The sequence below is a fragment of the Neopsephotus bourkii genome, unplaced genomic scaffold (genome assembly GCF_033783945.1).
Source record: "Neopsephotus bourkii isolate Nb327-2 ecotype Australia unplaced genomic scaffold, CSIRO-AGI_Nbou_v1 NB_1663, whole genome shotgun sequence".
In the NCBI taxonomy this organism is placed as follows: domain Eukaryota; kingdom Metazoa; phylum Chordata; class Aves; order Psittaciformes; family Psittacidae; genus Neopsephotus; species Neopsephotus bourkii.
The window spans coordinates 6,226,713-6,248,342 of NW_026902137.1; the positions used below are offsets into that span (position 1 = coordinate 6,226,713).

The 21,630-nt window shown below is 43.1% G+C and overlaps 1 protein-coding gene across 3 annotated transcripts; it reads left to right on the forward strand.

Moving 5' to 3' along the window:
- The first annotated feature begins 5,411 nt into the window (after window positions 1-5,411).
- Window positions 5,412-16,628, forward strand: KCNG1 (potassium voltage-gated channel modifier subfamily G member 1). Of its 3 annotated transcripts, XM_061375579.1 has the most exons (5): window positions 5,412-5,725; window positions 6,267-6,558; window positions 10,317-10,432; window positions 11,687-12,488; window positions 12,997-16,628. In XM_061375579.1, the coding sequence occupies exons 4-5, from the start codon at window positions 11,733-11,735 to the stop codon at window positions 13,765-13,767; spliced, it is 1,527 nt and encodes a 508-aa protein (XP_061231563.1). In that variant the 5' UTR covers window positions 5,412-5,725; window positions 6,267-6,558; window positions 10,317-10,432; window positions 11,687-11,732; the 3' UTR covers window positions 13,768-16,628. The 3 variants fall into 3 exon arrangements, with proteins under 3 accessions (XP_061231563.1, XP_061231565.1, XP_061231564.1); XM_061375581.1 differs by lacking the exon at window positions 5,412-5,725 and having other exon boundaries at window positions 6,185-6,558; window positions 11,690-12,488; XM_061375580.1 differs by lacking the exons at window positions 5,412-5,725; window positions 6,267-6,558 and adding an exon at window positions 9,235-10,024.
- The last annotated feature ends 5,002 nt before the right edge of the window (window positions 16,629-21,630 follow it).

A 21,630-nucleotide genomic window follows, 5' to 3' on the forward strand; every position in this document is an offset into this window, starting at 1 on the left:
CTCGTGCAGGAGTTCTCCCGAATAATTTTCAGCAAGAACAAACTGAAGCAGAACAGTGGCAAAGCCTGGTTCTGCCCATGCACAAGCACAACACTCAGAAAGCTGTACAAGGAACAGCGCTACAGGAAAGCTTTTCTCCAAACACAAATGTCTGAGGATTTGTTTAATGATTACAGATGAGACTAAGATGACCAAATTTCATCCTTTCTGTGCTGCAGACCCTCTGTGATCTAACGCAGGCGAGATCCCTGGGATCAATACCAGGTGAGATCCCTCTGACCATATGTGAGCATCAATGCCAGAGTTACCCAAGGTTGCTTCTATGGTGAATTGAGCCCGGGGACACTCACTGGGACAGAGTTTATTCATGTACCTTAAGGTGGGTTAACCACATTTGTTCAAGTGCATCTCAACTGGCAATAAAGGGAACAAAAGGTGATTAAATTGACACATTTACCTCAAGCAAGGCAGGTGAGGAAATCTTTAACATTCCTTGGAGAAAGGCACCAAAACCAAACACACTGCTAGAGTGGAGACTGGTGCTTAGCTGTATATGTGCACCAAGAGCTTTGAGACACGCTTTGAGCAGTGGCTCTGAGGCTTGAAAGCCAATTTATTCTGGCTGGCAGAGCCGTTCCCTGGGGAACTGCAGAAGAGATGAACAATACTGCAATGCAAGTGCACATCTATGTGGCTGGGAGGGACACGTCCCAGCCAGGGCATAGAGAAAGCATGAGGATCGTGTTTTGCAGGCACTCTGAAGGATTATTCCAGCAGAAGGAGGGAGTGCAAGATGTGAGGAGCATGGAAATAGAAGAACGTGGATTGTTGAGTCTAGTCCCCTGCTACTGCAGCCCTGTAACACACCACTTTTGGATCTAAGCACCTCTGTGAATTCCAGAAAAAGACAAATTGCTATTTTACCTGGGTTATTTGTAATAAAACTCAGGGACATGTTCTGAAGCTTTATCCAAGGGAAGGTGCTCTACAGAAGCACTGCATTAAGAGTAATGGAGCTATTCATGAGAAAAGACACGAGAAAAGCAAGCAACAAAAATGCTCGCATGGGCCATAAATCAGCAAATAAATGTATCATGGTGCACTGACAAAAGAATAGGGTCTACCTGCAGCCAGCATGCAATCTGCTTACCTTGAGGGGACAGACCTCCCCTCGCAGCGGTCACCCTGAACTCCTCAGGGGAAGCTGACAATGGCAGTAGCTTTTCAAACAGCAGTTCCCATCGAAACCCAGAATTGCTCAGGCTGGAAGAGACTTCAGATCTCTGGTCTAGCCTCCTGCACGAGGCAGGGTTAGCTGTGAGAGCAGATTTGGTTGCTCAGGGCTTAATCCAATTCATGTCTGAAAATCCCCACAGATGGAGACAGCACAAGTGCTCTGCCTGCTCCACTGCTTGACTGTCCTCATGGGAAAGAAGTTTTTCCTTACTCTTGTTTCAGTTTACGACTGTTCTCTCCTGTCCTCTTGCCATGCACCACTATGAAGAGCCTGATTCAGTCTTTCTGACAACCTTCCTGTTGATATTGGAAGCTACCACATCTCCCCAAAGCCTGCTCTTCTCCAGGCTGGACTAGCCCAATTTCCTTCAGCCCTGCAGCAGAGCATGTACTCCATCCACTGACCATCTTGGTGGCCATCTGTCCAGTCGCTGGATGTTTTCCCTGTCCCGAGTAGCCAAAACTGAATGCAATAGTCTAGAAGTCATCTAATAAGTGCCAAGGAAAGGCAAGTAATCACGGCTCTTGATTCATCTGGATTCCTGTTGTTACATCCTAGGATGCTGTTGGCTTTCTCTGCTAACAAGGCACTTTGCTGGATCGTGTTCAGCTTGTGGTCTACCAAGACCTTCAAGTCTTTTTAAGAGCTGCCCAGTGTCCCATCAAATACCTATTGTCTGAAACCAGATGAACTGCTATGTAGAGTGAACCATGAGGTCACACTAGCGCCCACAGCTTGAGAATTTCAGAGCAAGCCATGATCAGAAGCCTAATCTTTAGCCACTTAAAGCCCTTCTTTCCCAGTAGGACTGTCACATTGAAAGTGCTGATAGAGATGAGCGTTGACAGATGTTTCCTGCTTCCTTTCCTGTGGATGGTGCTAATGGCTAAAGTGCTTGCACTCTCACTCCCCTTAACTGTCTGCACGCAATACAAAAATCATAAGTAACATTTTCTTCCTATAAAAGCAGAAATCAAGGTACAAATGGATTTGAGTATCAACAGAAATAAAGGGACAGATTTCCTTCTTCTTGAAGAAATTCCCTTGTTCAGTTTGAGAAAGCCACTGACATCAGATGGTATTAAGGGTTTTGACATGTTCTTTTCTGAGACTTTTTTGAACCTCTACCAGCAGCAGCCTGTGCTATCCACTTTCAGCCTAACATTTTGCATACACATTCTATAACATCCTTAAAAGACAAAAGCATGCTTTCTAAGACCAGGTGGATAATTCACCGTCCATGATTTATTCAGAAAGGTTTGCTTCTCTCTGCTTACAGAGCTCTTCTCAAACAGATGGCATTTTTGTAATGTATTCATTAGTGGCAATTTTCTGATGAATAACTTTGGTGAATAATCCTTGGTCTGTAGCTCGGGTTTGAAAATTCTCACCTTTCAGCCTTGTAGATATTTAAGTTCTGTTTTATAAGAAATTAATTTAGCCTCTTGCTTTGTGTGGAAAGTGAGAGGTGAAGGGTGCTGTGAAGCTGGAATACCTTGTTTTGCTGGCAGCACTGCTCCTGACTGCAGAACAGTGCTGGAATTATCTGCAAGAGCCAGCGAAATGATAGAACAGGATTTCAATGTCAACAATCAAAGGAACAGAAGGGAAAGCAGCCACAGGCTACAACAGTAATGAAAGTGGGATTAAAATTTTTCTCTGCAGCAATGCTAATTCCTCAGGGAGCACAGAGTGGTAGATTTACTCTGGGAATCCTCAGCCAGTTGGCCATGCAGTCAGCTTATCGCTACAGGGAAACTGCTAGTGCACTACTTCTTATCTTCAAGGGCATGTATCACTTCAGTTTTTCACATGAGCTCTGTGCTCATGAAGGATGCAGGCAAGACCTTCATTTGCCAGAACAGATTTAATATTGGCCACAGCCAGCGACCTCACCTGACTTTCATTTCTTATACCAATGTCAATGCCTTGACCTCACCTGAATCTGCCAACCAAGTGTCCAAAGGAGGTGGTGACTTCTACAGTGAGTCTCAAACAAGTTGCAGGACATTTATATTTGCACTGACTATCAAGTAGTAATGATTTTCAGTCATTATTGCTCAAAACTGGATTTGAAAACTGCTTACTTGCAATGGATAGCTCCTGTTCTCTGTCTCTGTGAGCCACTCTTGGTCTCCAGATATTAATCAGATACTGATCTAAATAGCACAGTCAGGTGTGATTTATTAAATACTAAAAAACACTGCATTAAACATCTGAGGTGGTAATGAGTTCTCTTTTTATGCCATGCCACCATGGCTCTTCCTGACAGGATAGATATAGCTTGTTCGACAGATGCAAATCATACAAATATGGGCTGGGAAGTGTCTCAGATCACTGAAACCCTCCCCTGCCCTGAGGCAAGGTCACGCATGCTACAGCCTCTCCTGATAGCTGTTTATCTAACCTTTTATTTAAGACTTCACTGAACAGATTTACAAGCTCTTTAGATCGCAGCTACTCACACAGGAATGGTTTTGTTCAGTTTGTTTGGGGGTTTTTTCCTGCTATCTAAAGTAATCTCCCTTATTGCACTTTAGAAAATTGCTTTTTATCCTGGCATTGGTGGTCACAGAACAACAGTTTACTGTCGTCTTTATAAATGTGTTTCTAGATCTGAAGACAGTTGCCATGTCCTCACGTTGTGTTTTCTTTTCCAGACGAAATAATCAAATTCCATCTTTCCACGTCACTTCCATTCGTGAGCCTCTCACAGTTTTGGTTGCTATTTCCCTATCTCGTTTGCCTACATCTTTCTTTAAGAGTAAGTGTAACGTTTGAAACTGGATAGAGTGCTTCAGCCAAGTCTGACTAGTCCTAAATGGAACAGAAATAACGCCTTCTGATGTCTTGCATATTATCCTCTTGTTACTAGAGCTCAGAGCAACATGACTGTTTTGCAGCACTGCACAGTCTATGATCCACTACAGTCCCAAGATTCTCTTCTGCAGTATTTTTACCTAACTAATAGTCCTCATTTGACATGTGATATTCCTTTCTATGTGTCATACCACAAGTTTTTCTCTAGGATTTTATTGTGCTGAGTTCAGATGAGGGCTGCAGTGTTTATCAAGGTCATTTTGAATCTCAGCCTTGCACTCTGCTTGGAAACACTACAAATGTTCCAACAGTGCCCTCCATTCCATCACCCAAGTTATTACAGAAAACACTGACCAAAACTGTTCCCAGATTATTCCCTGAGAGACCCTACTTAATGTGTCCTTCCTCTTTGACAGCGATTATCAACAAAGGCTTTTCAAATACAGGCTTTCATTAACAAGATTATTAGACTATTATACAAAAGCCAAAATTCGTTATACACAGCACGGTGGTCAGTAAAACCAGTTACCTCCCTTCTGCAGATAAAGGCTGAGCCATGCTAAGAAACCTTTGCAAAGTCAAATACAAATCATATGCAGTACCAGGGGATAAAGAACACGAGATGCCCTCAGCCTGGCCGCTGCCAGCCCTCTGTACAACTGCTGTTTAGCAGCTATGGGTGATGAATATCAGCATAACTATTCCTGTGTGCCCACACAATTCTGAACCACAGTCCAATTTAGTTTAGGGGGGAAAAAGCAGTATTTTGCTAAAATTACCATAGTATAGGCTGCTCATTTGTATTACCATAGCAACAAAGGACCTTACTTGAAATGAGACCCCGAGCAGTGCACAATGATCATAACAAGAGACAGCCCCTGTCCCACTGAGCTTAGAGATGACTGTCACCATCCTGCATCGAGGTGCAGGATTTCGGCTGCAGGGAACTCCCTCCAAGACCAGTGCCTAAGCAGGTAACATCAGACGCCAAAAGTATCACAACCCCTGTACCCACTGCGGGACAATAGCCCATAGGGTGGGAGTGTCAGAGCTTAAACTGCTGGTGTCTCCTCAACCTTGGCACCAAGATTTAATTCACTGCTTTTAAACAGAGATTAAATCCCAAACAGAGTGACTTCCACCCAGGTGTCAAACACATTTCATCTCAAAGTAGAGATACGGAATGTTGTCCAAATCTCTGACAAGCAATACTGGTGTGTTAATCGTCGCCGTACTTTGCAAGGGTGCCACAGGAGCATGGCATAGGTTTAGCTCTCCTGGAGTCACTGCTCTGCAGTGGGGGGATGGATAAGTTCTGATTTAGGCTTTAAAGGACCCTTTTAACGCCACTTCTCGAAGCGAAAAATAAATCATTAAAACTACCACGGAACAGGCAAAGCACCAGAACTTTTCCTGACGATGGCAGCAGCCCGGGATGCCACCTGTGGACATCACCCACTGCTTCCAGCCACCCCGCAGAGCTGCCCTGGAGGAAGGACACCGGGGCAGAGGCTACGGGCGGTCCCCCCGGGTCCGCAGCACGGCGGGTGCGGGCCGAGCCTCGCCGGGGCGGACTCGGCACAACCCCGGCCCACGGCTCCTGCTCGGGAGAAGCGGCTCCCGCAGAGGGCAGCGCCGGGAGCTCCTCCTCCGCCGTCCCCGCAGCGGGTCAGCACGGGCCCGCGGGGATCCCGCGCCACCCGCCGCTGCCTGCCCCCGCTGCCGGCCGCGGGCTTTCCGCGGCGTGCGCAGCGTCCCCCGCCGCCGGCCGCACCATGCGGAGGGTCGGGCTCCCCCCGCCCCATCCCCCGGGGCCGCCCCCGCCGCCGCACGGCGCAGCGGCAGCGCAGCGCGGAACGCACGGACCGGCACCGACCCCCCCGCCGCGGGGCTCCCGCCGGCCGCGCCCGCTGCCCGGCGCCGCGGGCAACTCGCAGGCAAGTTTCCAGGGAACTTTCCTTCCAGGAGCGCCTCGGGGCCGCGGCGCTGCCCGGTGCGGGGGGCAGCGGCAGGCGCGGGGCTGCGGCGTCGCCCCGTCGCGGGAGGCAGAACCCGCCCGGGGCCGCCCGGGGCGGGGAGAGGAGCGGGGGAGGGGGTCCCCGGGATCCCGCCCTAACCCGCCTGGAGGGGTGTGCGGGGCGGGGAGGAAGCGGGGGGGGTCGTGCGAGTCCGGGCACGGGTGGTAGCAACAGGTTTTCTTCCGCAGCAGGGATGGACGAGAGGGACTGTCCCCCCGCGCCGCCATCCCCTCCCCAGCCCCGGCTGCCCGTGCTGCCGGCAGCGGGAGGCGCTCGGCCGGTGGCGGGACCGCTCGGCTGATTCCCGGCGTTCTGCTGTCCTGTCGCGGAGGTGGCTGACGGCGGTCAAGGCTGCTCCATCGGGCTCGGTTTGTGATGCTCGGTCTTCCCCTTCCCGGCTCTCCCTCTCCCCGAGTCCTGGGTCTGCACAGTGCAGCGTGGAGGCTCGTGTTTCTGGTTTCTTCTTCTCTGCCTGATCTGAAGGTCCTTTTTAGCTTTAATTTTAAAATAATTGGGATGTCTTTTACATTAATGTAATTACTGACTTCTGTTCGTTGGCCACTGGCACATCAAGTTAACTGCTCTTGATAGGCAGTGTATTTCTGGTGGATTTTTTTTCATGGGAAAAGACTTGGGGGGGGGGGGGAAGGACCGACACGCATAAAATAACTCTCTCTTGACTACGTATCTTCATTTCAGTGGCAAAATATGTATCTATATAAATCAATGACAAATCCTTTACTGTTTTTCAAAAAATGTTTAAGAGATTGTTTTGAATGTGACTTATTAAAATCTGTTGACATCAGTATACTTCACAGCAGGATAATAACTACAGTTGTTCTGATGCACTTCAGAACATCCTCCTGGGGATGTAAGTTATCTGCAAAGTTCTTTCACTTCTGATTGTTATCGGTAGAATTAGGCTTAGCTTTATAAGACCAAACACTGAGCAATGTTTGTCATAATTCAGTTGTAGGTTGTCGTAAGATGCCAAAAAGCAGAACACTGTCCAGCTCAGGGAGAGCAATGTACAGATACGAGCATCTCTTTTCAGATGATCTGTTTTCAGGATGATTTTGTTTGATATTATATATTAACCTTTACAAGTTTGATTTGCCTGGAAGCTCACTTTGCAAGCAGAGCTGAAGTTTGAGATCTGTTCTTACTACGTGAAGAGCTGCATGACTGTCGCTTCAAGTATTTCAGGAGGGTACCCTGACAGTGTTGATACTGTATGGAAATCATCTGTCAGAAGATAGCTGAATTTAACACTGCTTGAAAAAACTGCTTATTTTATCTAAGGGAAGAACAGGGGAAGGATCACTAAACTGTAGAGCAGTCTCTGACAGAATTCTTTCCCCAAAATCACTGTTTTCATAGTCAGCCTGCACTGAAATCTGAAAGTTGTTTGGGTTTTTTTAAACTTAATTTACAAATGGTAAAAAGCATCAGAGACAAGTCCCAGGCACTGGGATTGATAGAAGCGTCTAGGGGGGAGTTCTGCATCTTCCTTGCATGCTTGTTATCATCCAGGCGCAACTTTGTCTTGTCTGCATCACAGAGCAGTATCAGGACTCTTTGCAGGAGCTCTGATTACATCAGAGATGCACTGCAGAATTCAAAATACTGCAGAGGACACTGGGAGGGGAAATGATTCTTGCAGTGGAATTTTAACGTCTTACTCATGATTTCTGTCTCTTTTCCGCAGAACGGCGTCTTTAATATTTCTTTCCCCATTGTCTGGCACCCTCCCTACATTGCGGCCGAGAGTAAGGGCAGTAGAGATTCAAAGACGTTGTATCTCGCTCCACATACACACCACACCACTTAGCGTCACCAAGAGCCTGTGCTGTGGGCCAGTTATTCTGTATTACTGTAGTTTCTAGAAGCCAGAGCAATGATCAGGATTGTATACTGTAGTAAGAGACAGTTCTTGCCCCAGTAATCTTACAAACAAAATAGGAAATGATGCTTAGAGAGAAGCAGTTTGCCCAAGATGAAAACACATTATCAGCAGGGGAGTTGGAAAGATGAACTGGGCTCTAACTCCCAAGCATCCGAAGGGCAGAATGCTATCTCAACCAAGGAGGGATTTTACCATTGGGCCTTACTGAAGCAGAGCAGTTTTATCTGATGATTTTACTGCTACAGCATAGCCTTAGAGTTCATCTTCTTTAATTTTGGGGAAAATTGCTGCTATAGGATAATGTGTTTGTCTGACCTTATATGCTGTATGTTGTCTTTAATTCTTAATGCATTTTGTACAGCCATCAGTCTGCCATGTATGACTAGAACAGTTTGCTTGGTTTTTAAGCTCAATAGCAAAAAAGCCCCTTCCATTAATTAGGTATCTCCCATCTTAAAGCAGTGTTGTAGAGGCTCCTTCCAGAGGAAAACAAGAAACATACAGAGAAGTGTATGGTTTTGTTTTCCTCATTCCTCCGTTCCTTCGAGTCAGGCCATCTTTTCTGTTGTCCTTTATTTCCTCCTATTCTTCCCCCTTAGATGTGATGCTATGTGTATCTGAGGCAAAGAACACGTAAATAACACACGTACGGCATCAAATACTATAGCTGCCTACGTGGGATGTGTGGGCTTGCCAGTTCTCGTTATGGAGAAAGAAGGAGACACCTTTTATAACTGCAGTCATTCAGTGTGTTACACAGGGGATTCATTTGTCCAACTTATTGTCTTGCACAGGTTGAAAAGCTGGAAGTGAAGAGAGAAATTCTTGTTTCTTTGCTCTCATTTCACAGGTGATGCCTCAGGGTTACAGTGTGTGTATGACACATGCTGAACGTTTACATTCCCCTCTCCCCATTTCTTCCCATTGTGTCAACAGTGGATGCAGTGGGAGATCAAACCACTGACAGAGATAAACTGCCTCCTCATTTTTCCTGGCTGAGCTTCAGAAGATTAGTTGTTGCTAACCAACATCATCTGGTGTTACAGAAGGGAAAACAGTTAACAGCTCCCATTTATCCATAGTCTTATATCAGTCTTAATCTTTATTCTCTTTGGGCCAGCCCTGCATTAAGCATAGGTTAGGCAGAGGGGAAACCACAGCAGTTGCTCTGAGAAAAGGAGCCTATCAGGTAGTCCTGTTCACCCATATCAAACCTACAGCTTGAACTCCCAGTGGCATTACTTCTACTTGGGAATGCTTTAACAGAAGATCAGCTCTGAGGTCATTAGGAGTGCTTCATGTGACAGGACTGCATGTCAGTGTAATTTCAATCTCAACTGTTCTGTATTTCCTCTGCTCTAGCTAGCACTATCTGCGCCAGTTATCACTCTCCTCAGATCCCTTCATTTCTCTTGAGTCCTGCAGCTTTTCCAGTGGGCAATGGCAGAGTGCCATCGTCTGTCATGAAGCTCTGCTGATAATCCCAGTGTTGGCTAGAATTTCCTCGAGTGTGACTTTAAAATACAATTATGTTATGTGTTAATGTGCTTTCCAAAAAAAACCAAGGAAGGACTTTCCGGTGAGCAGGCCTTTGCTCAGGCTCCCTCAAGGCAAGAGACAAACCAGAACTGATTGGAAGTTTATTTAGGTGCAGGCTGGTGGGATTTTGTCATTGTTTGCATTCATCATTACTTCCAGAGGAGCTTCAGAATTGCCGCTCCCGTGCCGCAGGGATTTCCAGAGTCATGATTCTGGAGCAAAGACAGAGCAACTCACCGATACAAGCAAGTAGGTAGTGGTAAGGCACTGAAAGGTGAACACACTTAAGATTTTGCCATGGAGAACAGGTTCCTTGCTAACTAGCTGTCCTCAAGTCACTAGTGATAGTAATAAGGAGATCCCATTTTGTGACAGAAGCAAGATGACAAAGGTTACCTCTGCTTACCTCACGCCAGAAAATAGTACCACAGCTCTTGGAAGATCTGAATCATGCCTTGTCCATTCTTGCATATTGTAGGTTTTCTTTATCCACATGCCCTAAAGGTAAGTAAATGAATTATTTCTTTTTGTACTAAAGATTACAGGTGAGGAATCAGGAAATACCACTCCATCCAAAGCTCACCCAGGGCCACGTGTTTGTAACAGTACGTAAGGAACTGCTTTTTTCAGTGTATTCCATCTGGGAAGTTCAGGAGCAGAACTGAGCTTGTACTTTATTGAAAGCAGACTTGTAAGTCCCATTGCATCAAGGAAAGCCTGTTGCTATTGAACTGAAGTGCAGCTGTCTTTTGAATACTTTGCTGTTGTGTATTCATGGGTTTTTCTTCTATAATAGGTATGTAACACTATTGATGTCGTTTATAAACCCCAGCTTCTGCGAACAACAGTTCTGTGTGTAAGGAGGTCACCCTAGCAGGGGCACATATCCCCAGGGTGCGTATCAAAGGGGAGGTAAGTACAGCCAGGAAAAGGACAAAACTATGTACTGCTACTGAAGCCAGTCGAGTGTAATATTTATTACTGGCCTGTGAACTCTAGGCTAGACAGAATACTTGTGCATAATTAATGTCTATTTAATGTACAGTCTACTTAAAGAAATATTCTTATCAAATGAAACTCAGCAACTCCACGCATTAGCTGTAGCTGACTGCACAGGTGGAAGAGTGAGCAGCAGCGCTGTGTGTGAGCAGACTTTCTGCCTGACTTTTAAAACACAGTGAGCTAGGGAGGCAAAAAGCAGTACCTGGTTTTTATACCCATTTGAACCCTGTGGTCACTTTATTCCACAGGCTTTACATTTAGTGTTGTGTGAGCAGAATTTGAATGCGATTTTCAAATTCATGCTGAGAATTTTCTGGTTTCCTGCAATCCGAGGTGAAGGCACTCACCCTGGCTCTCAGCCACAGTGTAATCCATTGTGAGGATTATTATATATATGCCCTGCATATAGGGCATCAGTTACAACTGAAACAATATTCCAATGGCTATGCAGAAATCATGTATTTCTTTGCAATCTTTTGTAAATGAGGCCATAAAAAAGGAGTTGCTATGTCATTAAATGTGTATAAACTCTACACAAACTTTTTATGTGATTATCAGTGTAAGGGGGGTCTTTTTCCAAAAAAATTGTTTCTGTACGGCCTTTTAGAAGTTAATCTTATCCTGTTTTTTTGAAGTGTGTATTTACTGAATTACAATATAATTGACTTCTGATTGTTTCTATATACTTCATGGTATTAAAATCCTTAAGATTTTATGTGTAATACTTAAATAAAAAAGATGTAATTTCCTTTTCTACAAAACAAAATTGAATTCTATGTTCTTATGTGATACTGTCATAATTTTTATACTTCCATTCTGAACCAGGAATATCCTGCCACATGCTGAGATTATTCCTGGTTTCCTTCTATATCCACTGGGAACTTAGACCTCTGTATCTGAGACAGGAGAAGCCACCCAGTGTGACACATATGCTGAGCAGAGCTCCTGAACAAGTCAACAGCCCTTGACAGAGTCAGTTCTACCCAGCTGGACAAATCCAGCCTCACCACAAAGGTCTTCTAACCATACTCAGCCACTGCTATTTTGTTTCCAATTGTTTTTATCAACTATCAGTGTTTTTGGGCTCTAATCATTACATTTGTTTCAAACTTGAAATCAACCTTTCATTCACTTACCCCATATATCTGGTCTTTTTTGTTCCAGAAGACGCTTGCAGAAGTAGCCAAGTGATGTGAAGTTATCTTCCAAGATGACTGTTCTACCTGGAGAAAATTCCGACTATGACTATAGCGCCCTGAGCTGCACCTCAGATACTTCCTTCCACCACACATTCTTTCCAGAAACAGAAACACTTAAGGGAGTCTTCTACCAAAGAGCCAAGCTAATTCACCCTCAAGAGGATCTCCTGAAAGGCTTTCACCCTGATGATCGGAAGCATCATATTATTATAAACGTAGGGGGCATTAAGTATTTGCTCCCTTGGACCACGCTTGATGAATTCCCATTGACACGTCTGGGACAGCTGAAGTTCTGTACTAATTTTGATGACATTCTAAACATCTGTGATGATTACGATGTGACATGTAATGAATTCTTTTTCGACCGTAACCCAGGGGCATTCAGGACAATCCTGACCTTTCTGCGGGTCGGAAAACTTCGTCTCTTGCGTGAGATGTGTGCACTGTCTTTCCAAGAGGAGCTGCTCTACTGGGGAATTGAGGAAGACAACTTGGAGTGGTGTTGTAAGAGGAGATACCTGCAAAAAATGGAGGAGCTTACAGAAATAAATGAACGGGAGGATGACCTCATAGAAAATGAAACAGGTGAAACAGTAGAGGAGACAAGAATTGGCTTGTGCATGAAAAAGCTGCAAGACATGGTGGAAAGACCCCAGTCTGGCCTCCCTGGAAAGGTGTTTGCTTGTTTGTCTGTTTTATTTGTAACTATTACAGCAGTGAACTTATCCATCAGCACCATGCCTGGCCTGAGGGAGGAGGAGGAAAAGGTAAGTTAGCTTTTCAGGGTGGAAAACGGTATGTGCTGGGAAGAGCAGGACAAGCACAAGGTCTGATGGTTCTGATTTCCATGCAGATTTTTCAGTTGTTTTTAGAGAGGGGAAAATAACACAAAGAATATTTGAAATCTGATGTGATTCTTTTCAATTCAGTTTAATCGTAAGAGAATTAATTGTATCAAGTTTTATGTCCAAAGAACATTTTGTTAGTGTTCACTCTTCTGTACAACTGCATTATTACCTTGTTAAGCTTTGTGTTTGCTGTTTAGAAAGCCTGAAGTTACCAAGCAGTATCTTCTGTGGAATATATAGTTCCTTTCTAAGGTTTGCATTCAACTTGTTCTATTTTGTCAGTGTGTTTCCCCATAGCAACAGCTTCAATTCTTTTAATATTTTGGGTTTAAAAAAAAACCAACACAGAAACCTCTCTTCCTGTCACTGCACCAAGTAAAATAGTTATTATCCAGTGCCGATTATGAACTCCTCCTCTTTCCTGCAGGGTGAGTGTTCCCAGATGTGCTACAATATTTTCATTGTGGAGTCTGTGTGTGTGGCATGGTTTTCCCTGGAGTTCCTGCTAAGATTCATCCAGGCAAAGAGCAAGTTTGCATTTCTGCGGAGACCATTAACCCTGATCGACATAATAGCCATTCTGCCATACTACATCACTTTGCTAGTAGACACTACGTCAGTGGGCTATAAAAAGCCCAGCTCTGGGAGCATCTACCTGGACAAAGTAGGTCTGGTCCTCCGTATTCTCCGTGCCTTGAGGATTCTGTACGTCATGCGGCTGGCCAGGCACTCCCTGGGGCTGCAGACACTGGGGCTGACAGCTCGCAGGTGCACCCGTGAATTCGGGCTCTTGCTGCTCTTCCTCTGTGTGGCCATTGCACTGTTTGCACCACTCCTCTATGTCATTGAGAATGAGATGGCGAACTCGCAGGAGTTTACCAGCATCCCCGCGTGCTACTGGTGGGCTGTCATCACCATGACCACGGTAGGCTATGGAGATATGGTTCCCAGAAGCATTCCTGGCCAAGTGGTGGCGCTCAGCAGCATACTGAGTGGCATCCTCCTCATGGCATTTCCAGTCACCTCCATCTTCCACACGTTTTCACGCTCCTACATTGAGCTAAAGCAAGAACAGGAAAGAATAATGTACAGGAGAGCACAGTTCTTATTAAAAACAAAGTCTCAGATAAGTAATGCATCACAAGGGAGTGATATTTTATTCCCCAGTGTCTCTTCTGAGACTAGGGACAATGAATGAAATTTAGGTTGCTGTTTCTCCTGACGTCAAGTGATGTTTTGTTGTATCAGAGTCCATCTTTTAATTTGCTTCGGAAGCATTTTGCAAAGGTAACCCTCATATTAAAATAAGAAAAATAGTTATTAACCAGGAACTGAGAAGTCTATTATTATGCTGTTTCTACTCCCCCCTCCAGTATAATGTATAGGATCTTTCACTGAGATCATACAGCGGGATTTTAGGAATTAAAAGTCTCTGACAAAAATAGAACACCATATAATAATGTACTTGTCAGGCTGTTTTGCCATTTGTAATACATATTTTTCCAACCGAATCATGATGTATATAATCATTAAACAGGCTGCCATTTTTCTTGTTCTTCTTGTATATAAATAATGTAAATACAACAAAATTGGTGGTGAAAATCTCTCCTATTAAAACGCCTTAGAGCATAATGGAAATATCCACAGATGTTTATCCCATTGTGCTCTTAAAAAAACACATTAAGTGAGATTTGTCATTCACAACAGCAACTGTATATTTCTGTGCAAGTCAGCCCTAAACATAGGAGAAGAATCGAGCTGTTTGTATCATGTATCTTGCTCAAGATGTAAATACTTATAGCTCACCAGCTACAAAGTTTAACTGAAGTTACAGAGTTGACCTATGTCACTGAATGCAGTAATCCCAGAAACAAAGTCTTTGAGTTCTATAGCATTTAATATTATTACCAAGAGGTGACTAGCTGCAAATCAAATGAAATATGCATGATGAGATGCCAGTCATTCCCTACCATCTGTTTCCATGTTTTTACTTACCTCAGATATGAAACAGAATTAAAAGAGGCCTGTTTCCAGGGGACACCCTACCATTACTTGGCAAATCGAAGCTTCAGCTACCCATTCACATTCAGCATTTGGTTCTTTAGAAGGAGCAGAAAATATATGGTCGTGGGAAGTTGCCAATGGTGAAGAAAAGAAAATATCATTTGAGTCATGGAGTGGGGGGTACTGACAGCTTTATACTTTACTGTCCTCAATCAGGAGGGACCTAAGACTTAATTAATCATACCTTTGGCATCATGACACACATCATAGGATTGGAGAAAATTTCAAATAGGATATGAAATAGCAGTTAAGGTCCCAAAACACACCCGTGTATTCTTCATCCGTGTGTGTGCCTTGGGCCAGGTCCTGCTGAAGTCAGCGGGAGCACATGGGTCAGTGAAACACTGAGGTTTGGCACAGGTTTCTATGGAGATTAATGACAGAACTCCCATTTATTTTAGAGGGAATGAAACCAGTTTGCACAACAGTTCAGGAGGAAAACTCCAGAGATTAAAAAAACCCCAACAACCTGTTTGTTTGATTTCATGTGTGCTTAGAGGTAAAGAAAAGTTAATCTCAAGGGTTTCACCTTCCCTCCTCCCCTCCTTTTCAGTACTTTTACTTATTATCAGTTCTGAGCCAAGGAAATTCAGAAGTTTCCATTACATTCACCAATGCTTCTCCAGATTAATTTCCAGAAATACTATTACTTATTGGCATTTCTGGAGCAGGTTGCTAGAAATGCCAGAACACACGATGGGTTTGTGATTTGAATGAAAGCCAAGGACACAAACATTGTCCTCTCAATAAGGTAGAGTTAGTTCCTCAGCCTTTGCTGTTTGGCCAAGCCCACGCTACACTGGTTTTCTTTTCAACTGTCTTTAAAATACCATTTGAAGGTGTTCTGATATACGTGCTCTTGAAGAGTAATTCCAGACCATTTAAAAAGGCACTTTACAAGTAATGAGGGCTCTACCATTCTTCACCCTGCAGTAGGTAAATATGCCCGTGGAGCATTTCTGCAGAAGCCTAAACTCTTGGCAGTTAATTATGTGGCAGAACTACAAATGTAACCAGCTTTTCACTCTTGTTCTTCTAATTAGAGTTGGACAAAAAACAGAGACATCGTGACAAAAAAGGGACACATTTTCCATCCAAAATGCACTTAATTTCAAAACTGTTTGATCATCTGTAGCATTGGCTTCAGCACAAGTGCTATACATCCTTCTACCTTTGTGTCAGCACTCGTTATAAAAAGAACTGGTAATTAGATTAGTCCTGTGAGCAACAGTTGCTTATCTAAGAATATGTTTGACAGGCTGAGCCATAAATAAGAAGCTGTAAATGAATATAAGGAGAAATCGAAACTTACCAAATAAAACCTAAGCTTATTTCCATGTTATACTAGCTAATAAATCCAGAAGGTCCATCCATTCTCTCAACATCTTTCCATTAAGTTAATGCTCATTTATTTCATGTATGACTTTACTTTTTTATCCCAAATTATCACTTGATTCTAAAGTCCTTGTCTGGCAACAAAAAAAATATCACCCTGAAGTTGGGTTGAAGTTGGTTGAGCAAACCTGTGAAAGCATCTTGCCTGTTCTGCCTAAGCCAGGAACAAATTAACTGCCCAGGAGGTACCCCCATGTGATTTTGTACTTGGCAGCACATTGATTGTAAGCATATCAACATGTTTTACTGTGAATCACTGTAACAAAGTTGCTTGTGTTTTACAGGAGGCAATACATACTGCAGTCCTTATGCTAAATAAACCCAGCTATAAGTCTTAAGAGCACATTAGTATGAAACCCACATGCTGTGTTCCAGCTCTTACTGTGAAGGCTGAGGGCCTAAAGTCATTATGCCTCTTTACAGTGTATTACCTGACTTTTTAGTCAAATTCAGTTAAATTATGAATTGATTCAAAAGCTGCCTGTTTCCAGTGGCACAGCTGATAGCTACCAAGTCAGCTATCACTTCGTTTTGCATTTAGCAGCATGTGCAGTCAACAAGAAAGTCCCAATTAAAAAAACACTATGTGCTTTTATGAAGTTTGAATTGCCACTGATAGCGGTGCATGTCTGCAACAAAGAGGCTTGCATTGCTCTTTCTCTTACCTTCTCTATAGTGCAATACTATGTGCAGTATGAAATGAAACAGCAGCAGCTGTATTAACTTCGATTAATAAAGTGTTAGTCTCCTTGCATTTCCATGTGCTTCTTACGGTACAGAAAGACTGTCACACGTGCGTAGGCATGCTTGACAACCTGGGGTCTGTCTGAGAAGTGAGCAGCAGCTAAGGCAGAGTTTGGGCAATGAGCGTTGCTACCTGAAGCAGGCTGGCTGTGATGGAAAGTATATACTAGGAAAGAAAACCATCTCAGTATAGAAAAATACAGGTACCAATTCAGCAGCTTGTATAAGGAAACCTCTTTCTTGCATGCTGTCCCAAGAGTCACAATCACGGTTACTTGGGATATAACTTTAAAACATTTGAACCATTCAATATTTTAACCATTTAACCAAAGAATCATCAGATTCAGAAAAAAAAAAAAAAAACAGGAAGGATCCACTGAGATTGAGAAAGAGAAAAATCCCTGATAAAACCAGCATTTCCAGGGGAAGTGGTAGATTAAATTACTTGCTCCAGAATCTTTCCCTCCTCTGTCATCCTTCCTCAAAAGCAATAACAAAAGCAACAAAAATCACTTGGTGAGTGCAACACTAATAAATGAAGACAGAGCCACAAGGCTTCTTTAACTATACATCAAGGAACATAATTTGCAAGGTGAGTTGGAATAATTTGTATAACACTAATATTCATTATAGGTCAAGGTCTTAGGGAAATTTCTCTTTAGGGAATACACAGGACTTGTCTACATTTGTCCCTTTATATTTTTTCCTCTGTAACTCAGTACTCCAGGTTTCCATAGTCAGAGGCTTTAGTAGTGTCATTCAATAGCCCAAGGCTTTACCAATGCCCAATTAAACAATAAAAAAGATCATGCAGAACCGAATCGCGGATTTACACATCATGAGATGCACATCTGGGAAGGAAAGCTGGCGTGCTCTATACATTCATGACTTGTGTGGGTAGAGTTTAACTGGGGATTCATTCAGGCTGATGCGAAAGCAAAGATTTTTGCTGTGGAAGGTTCTCATTCCTACTGCTATAGCTCCCCTCTGCAACTGAAGTTTCATAGGAATCTCTCTAAACAAAAGCTTTCCACTCAAACAGTCCTTTAGGCTACAGACTGAGAGTAAAAGTTCATTTTAGGCACTTACAGAAGTGCCTGAAGCAGCAGCCTCATCAAAAGATCTGAATCAGCACTGGGGATATGAAGTCTTTTCTGGGGTTTATTTTGTAACTAAGCCTGGAATGAACTAGATCCCTAACTCAGGTGTCACATTAAAAGGCCAGTGTTAGGACGGATGAATTGGAATCTTATTCTTCAATTGCACAGAAGCACTAATATCTACCAGCATTAACGTTATTTGTCCTTTGCACATCTCATTCAATGTTAAGTAGGGACCAAGGAATATGAAGCAGCGCAAAGAATCCAGATCCAGAGAAGCCAGCTTGCTCTTGGTCAGGGCCAGTTTGAAACAATAGAACAGCAGCAAATACAAAGTTCTTGGCAGTTCATGCCTGACTGTGAAATAGTCCTGTTCCATACAATTATTGATCTTTTTGCTTAGATAACAAGACTAGGAAGTTAAAACAAGAGGAAAGGAAGAAATACTTTTCCTAACAAAGCTACGGGATTTCATATTCCTCTTTTGGGTTTGCAACAGGCTGAAATCTGGAGCAGATAATCCTAAACCTACAGAGATTTCATTGCCTGTGTATAATCAGAAATTAAACAACAAAGTGACAAACGTGAGTTCAAAGACTGTGACACCAATCTCTGCTCTCACGTCTGTCACTGACATTAACCTGACACCAATCTCTGCTCTCACGTCTGTCACTGACATTAACCTCTAACCTGACCAGTTGACTCTGACCCAGGTGGCAGAGTTTCACCCATTTTCACTTTCATTACTCACCATTTTCATTTCTACCAGTAGCTGCCACAATAGTACATGGCCCAGTTTCTTCTGTGGTAATAGTTAATCTTATGCAAGATTTGACAGTTAATTTAGTCTCTATCCAAAAGGTGACAGGAGTGCCAAAAATAGACAAAAAAATAAGGAAATGAAAGCACCCAGGTACAGTGTGTTCTGGGATGGTGGAACTGTGGTACCCTATAGGCACAAAGAGTGCAACCACCAGAAACCAGACAGAACTGAAGGCATGGAACTAGAGTCTGTGACAGTGGATGAACATCACCCCGTCAACAAAAATACACTTCAAATAATCTATTGCTTAAACTGAAAATGCTTAACCCTAGATTTACGCACTCACCCATTTACCACTTCCTCTGTGGCATTTTAACATTCCCATTTCAGCATTACTAATGATCTCAGTGTTCTTAACATAGCAGTGATAGTATAAAAACCAGGAAAGTGAAGACCATTTTAGATCCAAAACTTGTACTTCACTGAATCAATTCAGCTCTGTGCATGTTCTGTCTTGTCTTGTAGCATTATAGAGTGTAAGTCCTTAGGACAGGATTCCTTGTTTTGTAGCTGTCAGTCACTATGTAAAATCATACACCATAAATAAAGGTAAATTTCTACACCACAAATAAAGTCAAGGAGATTTTTGCCTGTGCTGCCACACTGAAAATGTTCTGAGTTTGGCCTATTGATTATTAACAATAAAACTAGATCTTCCTCCCTTTTTGCTCAGTGTTTTTCTTTGCCATTTTCCAGCATCTCATGTCTTCAAAATACTCCCTTGAAATCACTACAGCTATTAAAACTGCTATTAGCCCTGCCAGAAGTGTGGTGAAGGAACTGCAGGACCATAATTATCAGGGGGATGTTTCTGCCCCATCCAACAGGGTTTCTCCTTTCCCTTTGCCCGTGGCAACTAATTTAGAAGCAAATGTCACTTGAACAGAAATAAAGTTCTGCCAAAACTGAAGCACAGCAGGCCCATCAGGGTAATTAGAGCACATTTGCTATACTTTATAAATATTAATTCGTTATCCCTGTAGCCCTTCTGACATGAGTTGAACAGTCTTGAGCAACACTGAAGTCAGCTAGGGCACATAAACACATGTAACGCTGTCAAGCTGCAGTTTAAGCTTCTCCTCCATTAGGTACCCCTTTTAATGACTGCAGTTTTGTAGCCATTCTTAATTATGGTCATAATTTTATTCCTACATTCATTGTGGGTGCAGAAAACAGGGCTGCAAACTGTAATAATTACCTGGCTCAAGTGAGTGACCTGGAACGTAAGTACCTCCCAGGCCATCACCTAGAGATCAGAATGTTTAAAAACCCAAGGCCATTCATTTCCAAAACCAGAGATAGTTAATTTTACATCTCTCAGTCATGCAAGTAAAGTGGTCAGCAAGTATAATAACCTTTATCTTTCTGTAAGACAACAATCTAATTTAAATGGTGCCTACCACAGGAACAAAGTTGTGTGGACCAGCCTAGATTTCTACAGTTAATTTCACACAGACATAAGGTTTTAACAGAGTTGCTGAATGATACATGAAAGTAATGCTCTTGCTTTCATTAGTGGTGCACCTCGTGTCACAAAGAAGCTGAGGGATACCATTCATAACTTTTACAGTGGTAGTTCGCAGGTCAGCCAAGGAAAAGATGACTCAGTTTCACTCATAAATAAAAGCACTTTTGGGGAAATCAAGCAACAATACCCTCAAGCTAACCAGATCCAACACTGAGGACTTGCAGGTGTCTTTAACTTTAGAAAGGATTGTTTCTGGGGTCAACCTGAGTAGGAAAAGCTAAGACTGCAAAACATCACATGGCACAGGAAGTGCGTGAAGTTATCTTCACAGTTTTTTAGGTGAAAGCAGAGAGCACAGATTCAACATGGGAATCACAGGATGAAAACGAACATAACTTGGACATTAGAACAGGAAAGAAAAATCAGCAGCAACAGCATAAGGTGAAATTGGCAACCTTATCCCACCACAGAGGCTGCTGTAAGCCCTGAAATTCTGTTAGTCAAACTCTCCTCTTGGTGGGACCTGTGTAAACCTGCATGTGCATTTTTTCCCTACTGACTCTTTGCTCTTCCACTGACAGCAGAAACTCTGACCCACACCTAAAGTACTTCAAGCACCTGCACAGGACCAAAGGCGTATTTAGTTTTGTAGTGTACTACGATGCAAAGCCAAAGAGAAAGTTTTCCCTGTGAATCAAAACTTACTATTTGCTGTATTTGAATATGGCTGCTTTTCTAACTATAAAAGCTATAGTACTCGAGATGCACTACTAGCCCCAGAGGATGCGTTGCTAGAAGAGTCAAGAGTTACTGAGAACAATATAAATCAAGGCTGTGTCAGAGTTTGGGTAAGAAAACCGGTTGTCATCAATGCAGAGTGGAGAATGTGCCTGATTCAAGGATCTTACGTTGCCATCTACGGGCTGCTCCCGGCAGTCCTCGTCTGAGTGCCAGATCCCTGTCCTGAAGCATCCATCCCCACAAGTCTCTTTAAAAGGATGTATAAAATATTATGAGAAATGCTTTTTAAAATATAAAGGAAAATACCCAATCCACTGCACTGCTTGGCTTCTGCATACGTGTCCTCTCATTTGCCAGAGAAGGCTGTTAGATCTGCCAGGAAACAAGGATGAAGATCCCACCAACATAGTTTCTGGTGAGTGTGAAGCACATACTGACACTCCATAAATGTCCATAAATCTATTTATACAGCATTTATTTGGCTGGAATTTATGTAAGTGACATTTTTCAAAGCCTATCTGAGTAAAACTAACAAGACTGAAGGTTAAAAATGCAAAGACCTCCATTGCTTGTGTAAGAGCAGTAGGGTAAGTAAGCAGTTAGGATTTTATTTATAAAAGAAATTACAAGACCTGCTTCAAAAGGAAGAAAACTCTTTCAGTTGGTTGTATCAGTGCAATTTCTCAGTGTTCAAAGAGTTCAGAAGTGCCTTACCCAAAACCCTCA

Coding starts and splice junctions, on each gene's coding strand:
- KCNG1 (XM_061375579.1), top strand. CDS start 11,733: ATGACTGTTCTACCTGGAGAAAATTCCGACTATGACTATAGCGCCCTG. Junction 12,489..12,996: donor TGAGGGAGGAGGAGGAAAAG/GTAAGTTAGCTT, acceptor TCTTTCCTGCAG/GGTGAGTGTTCCCAGATGTG.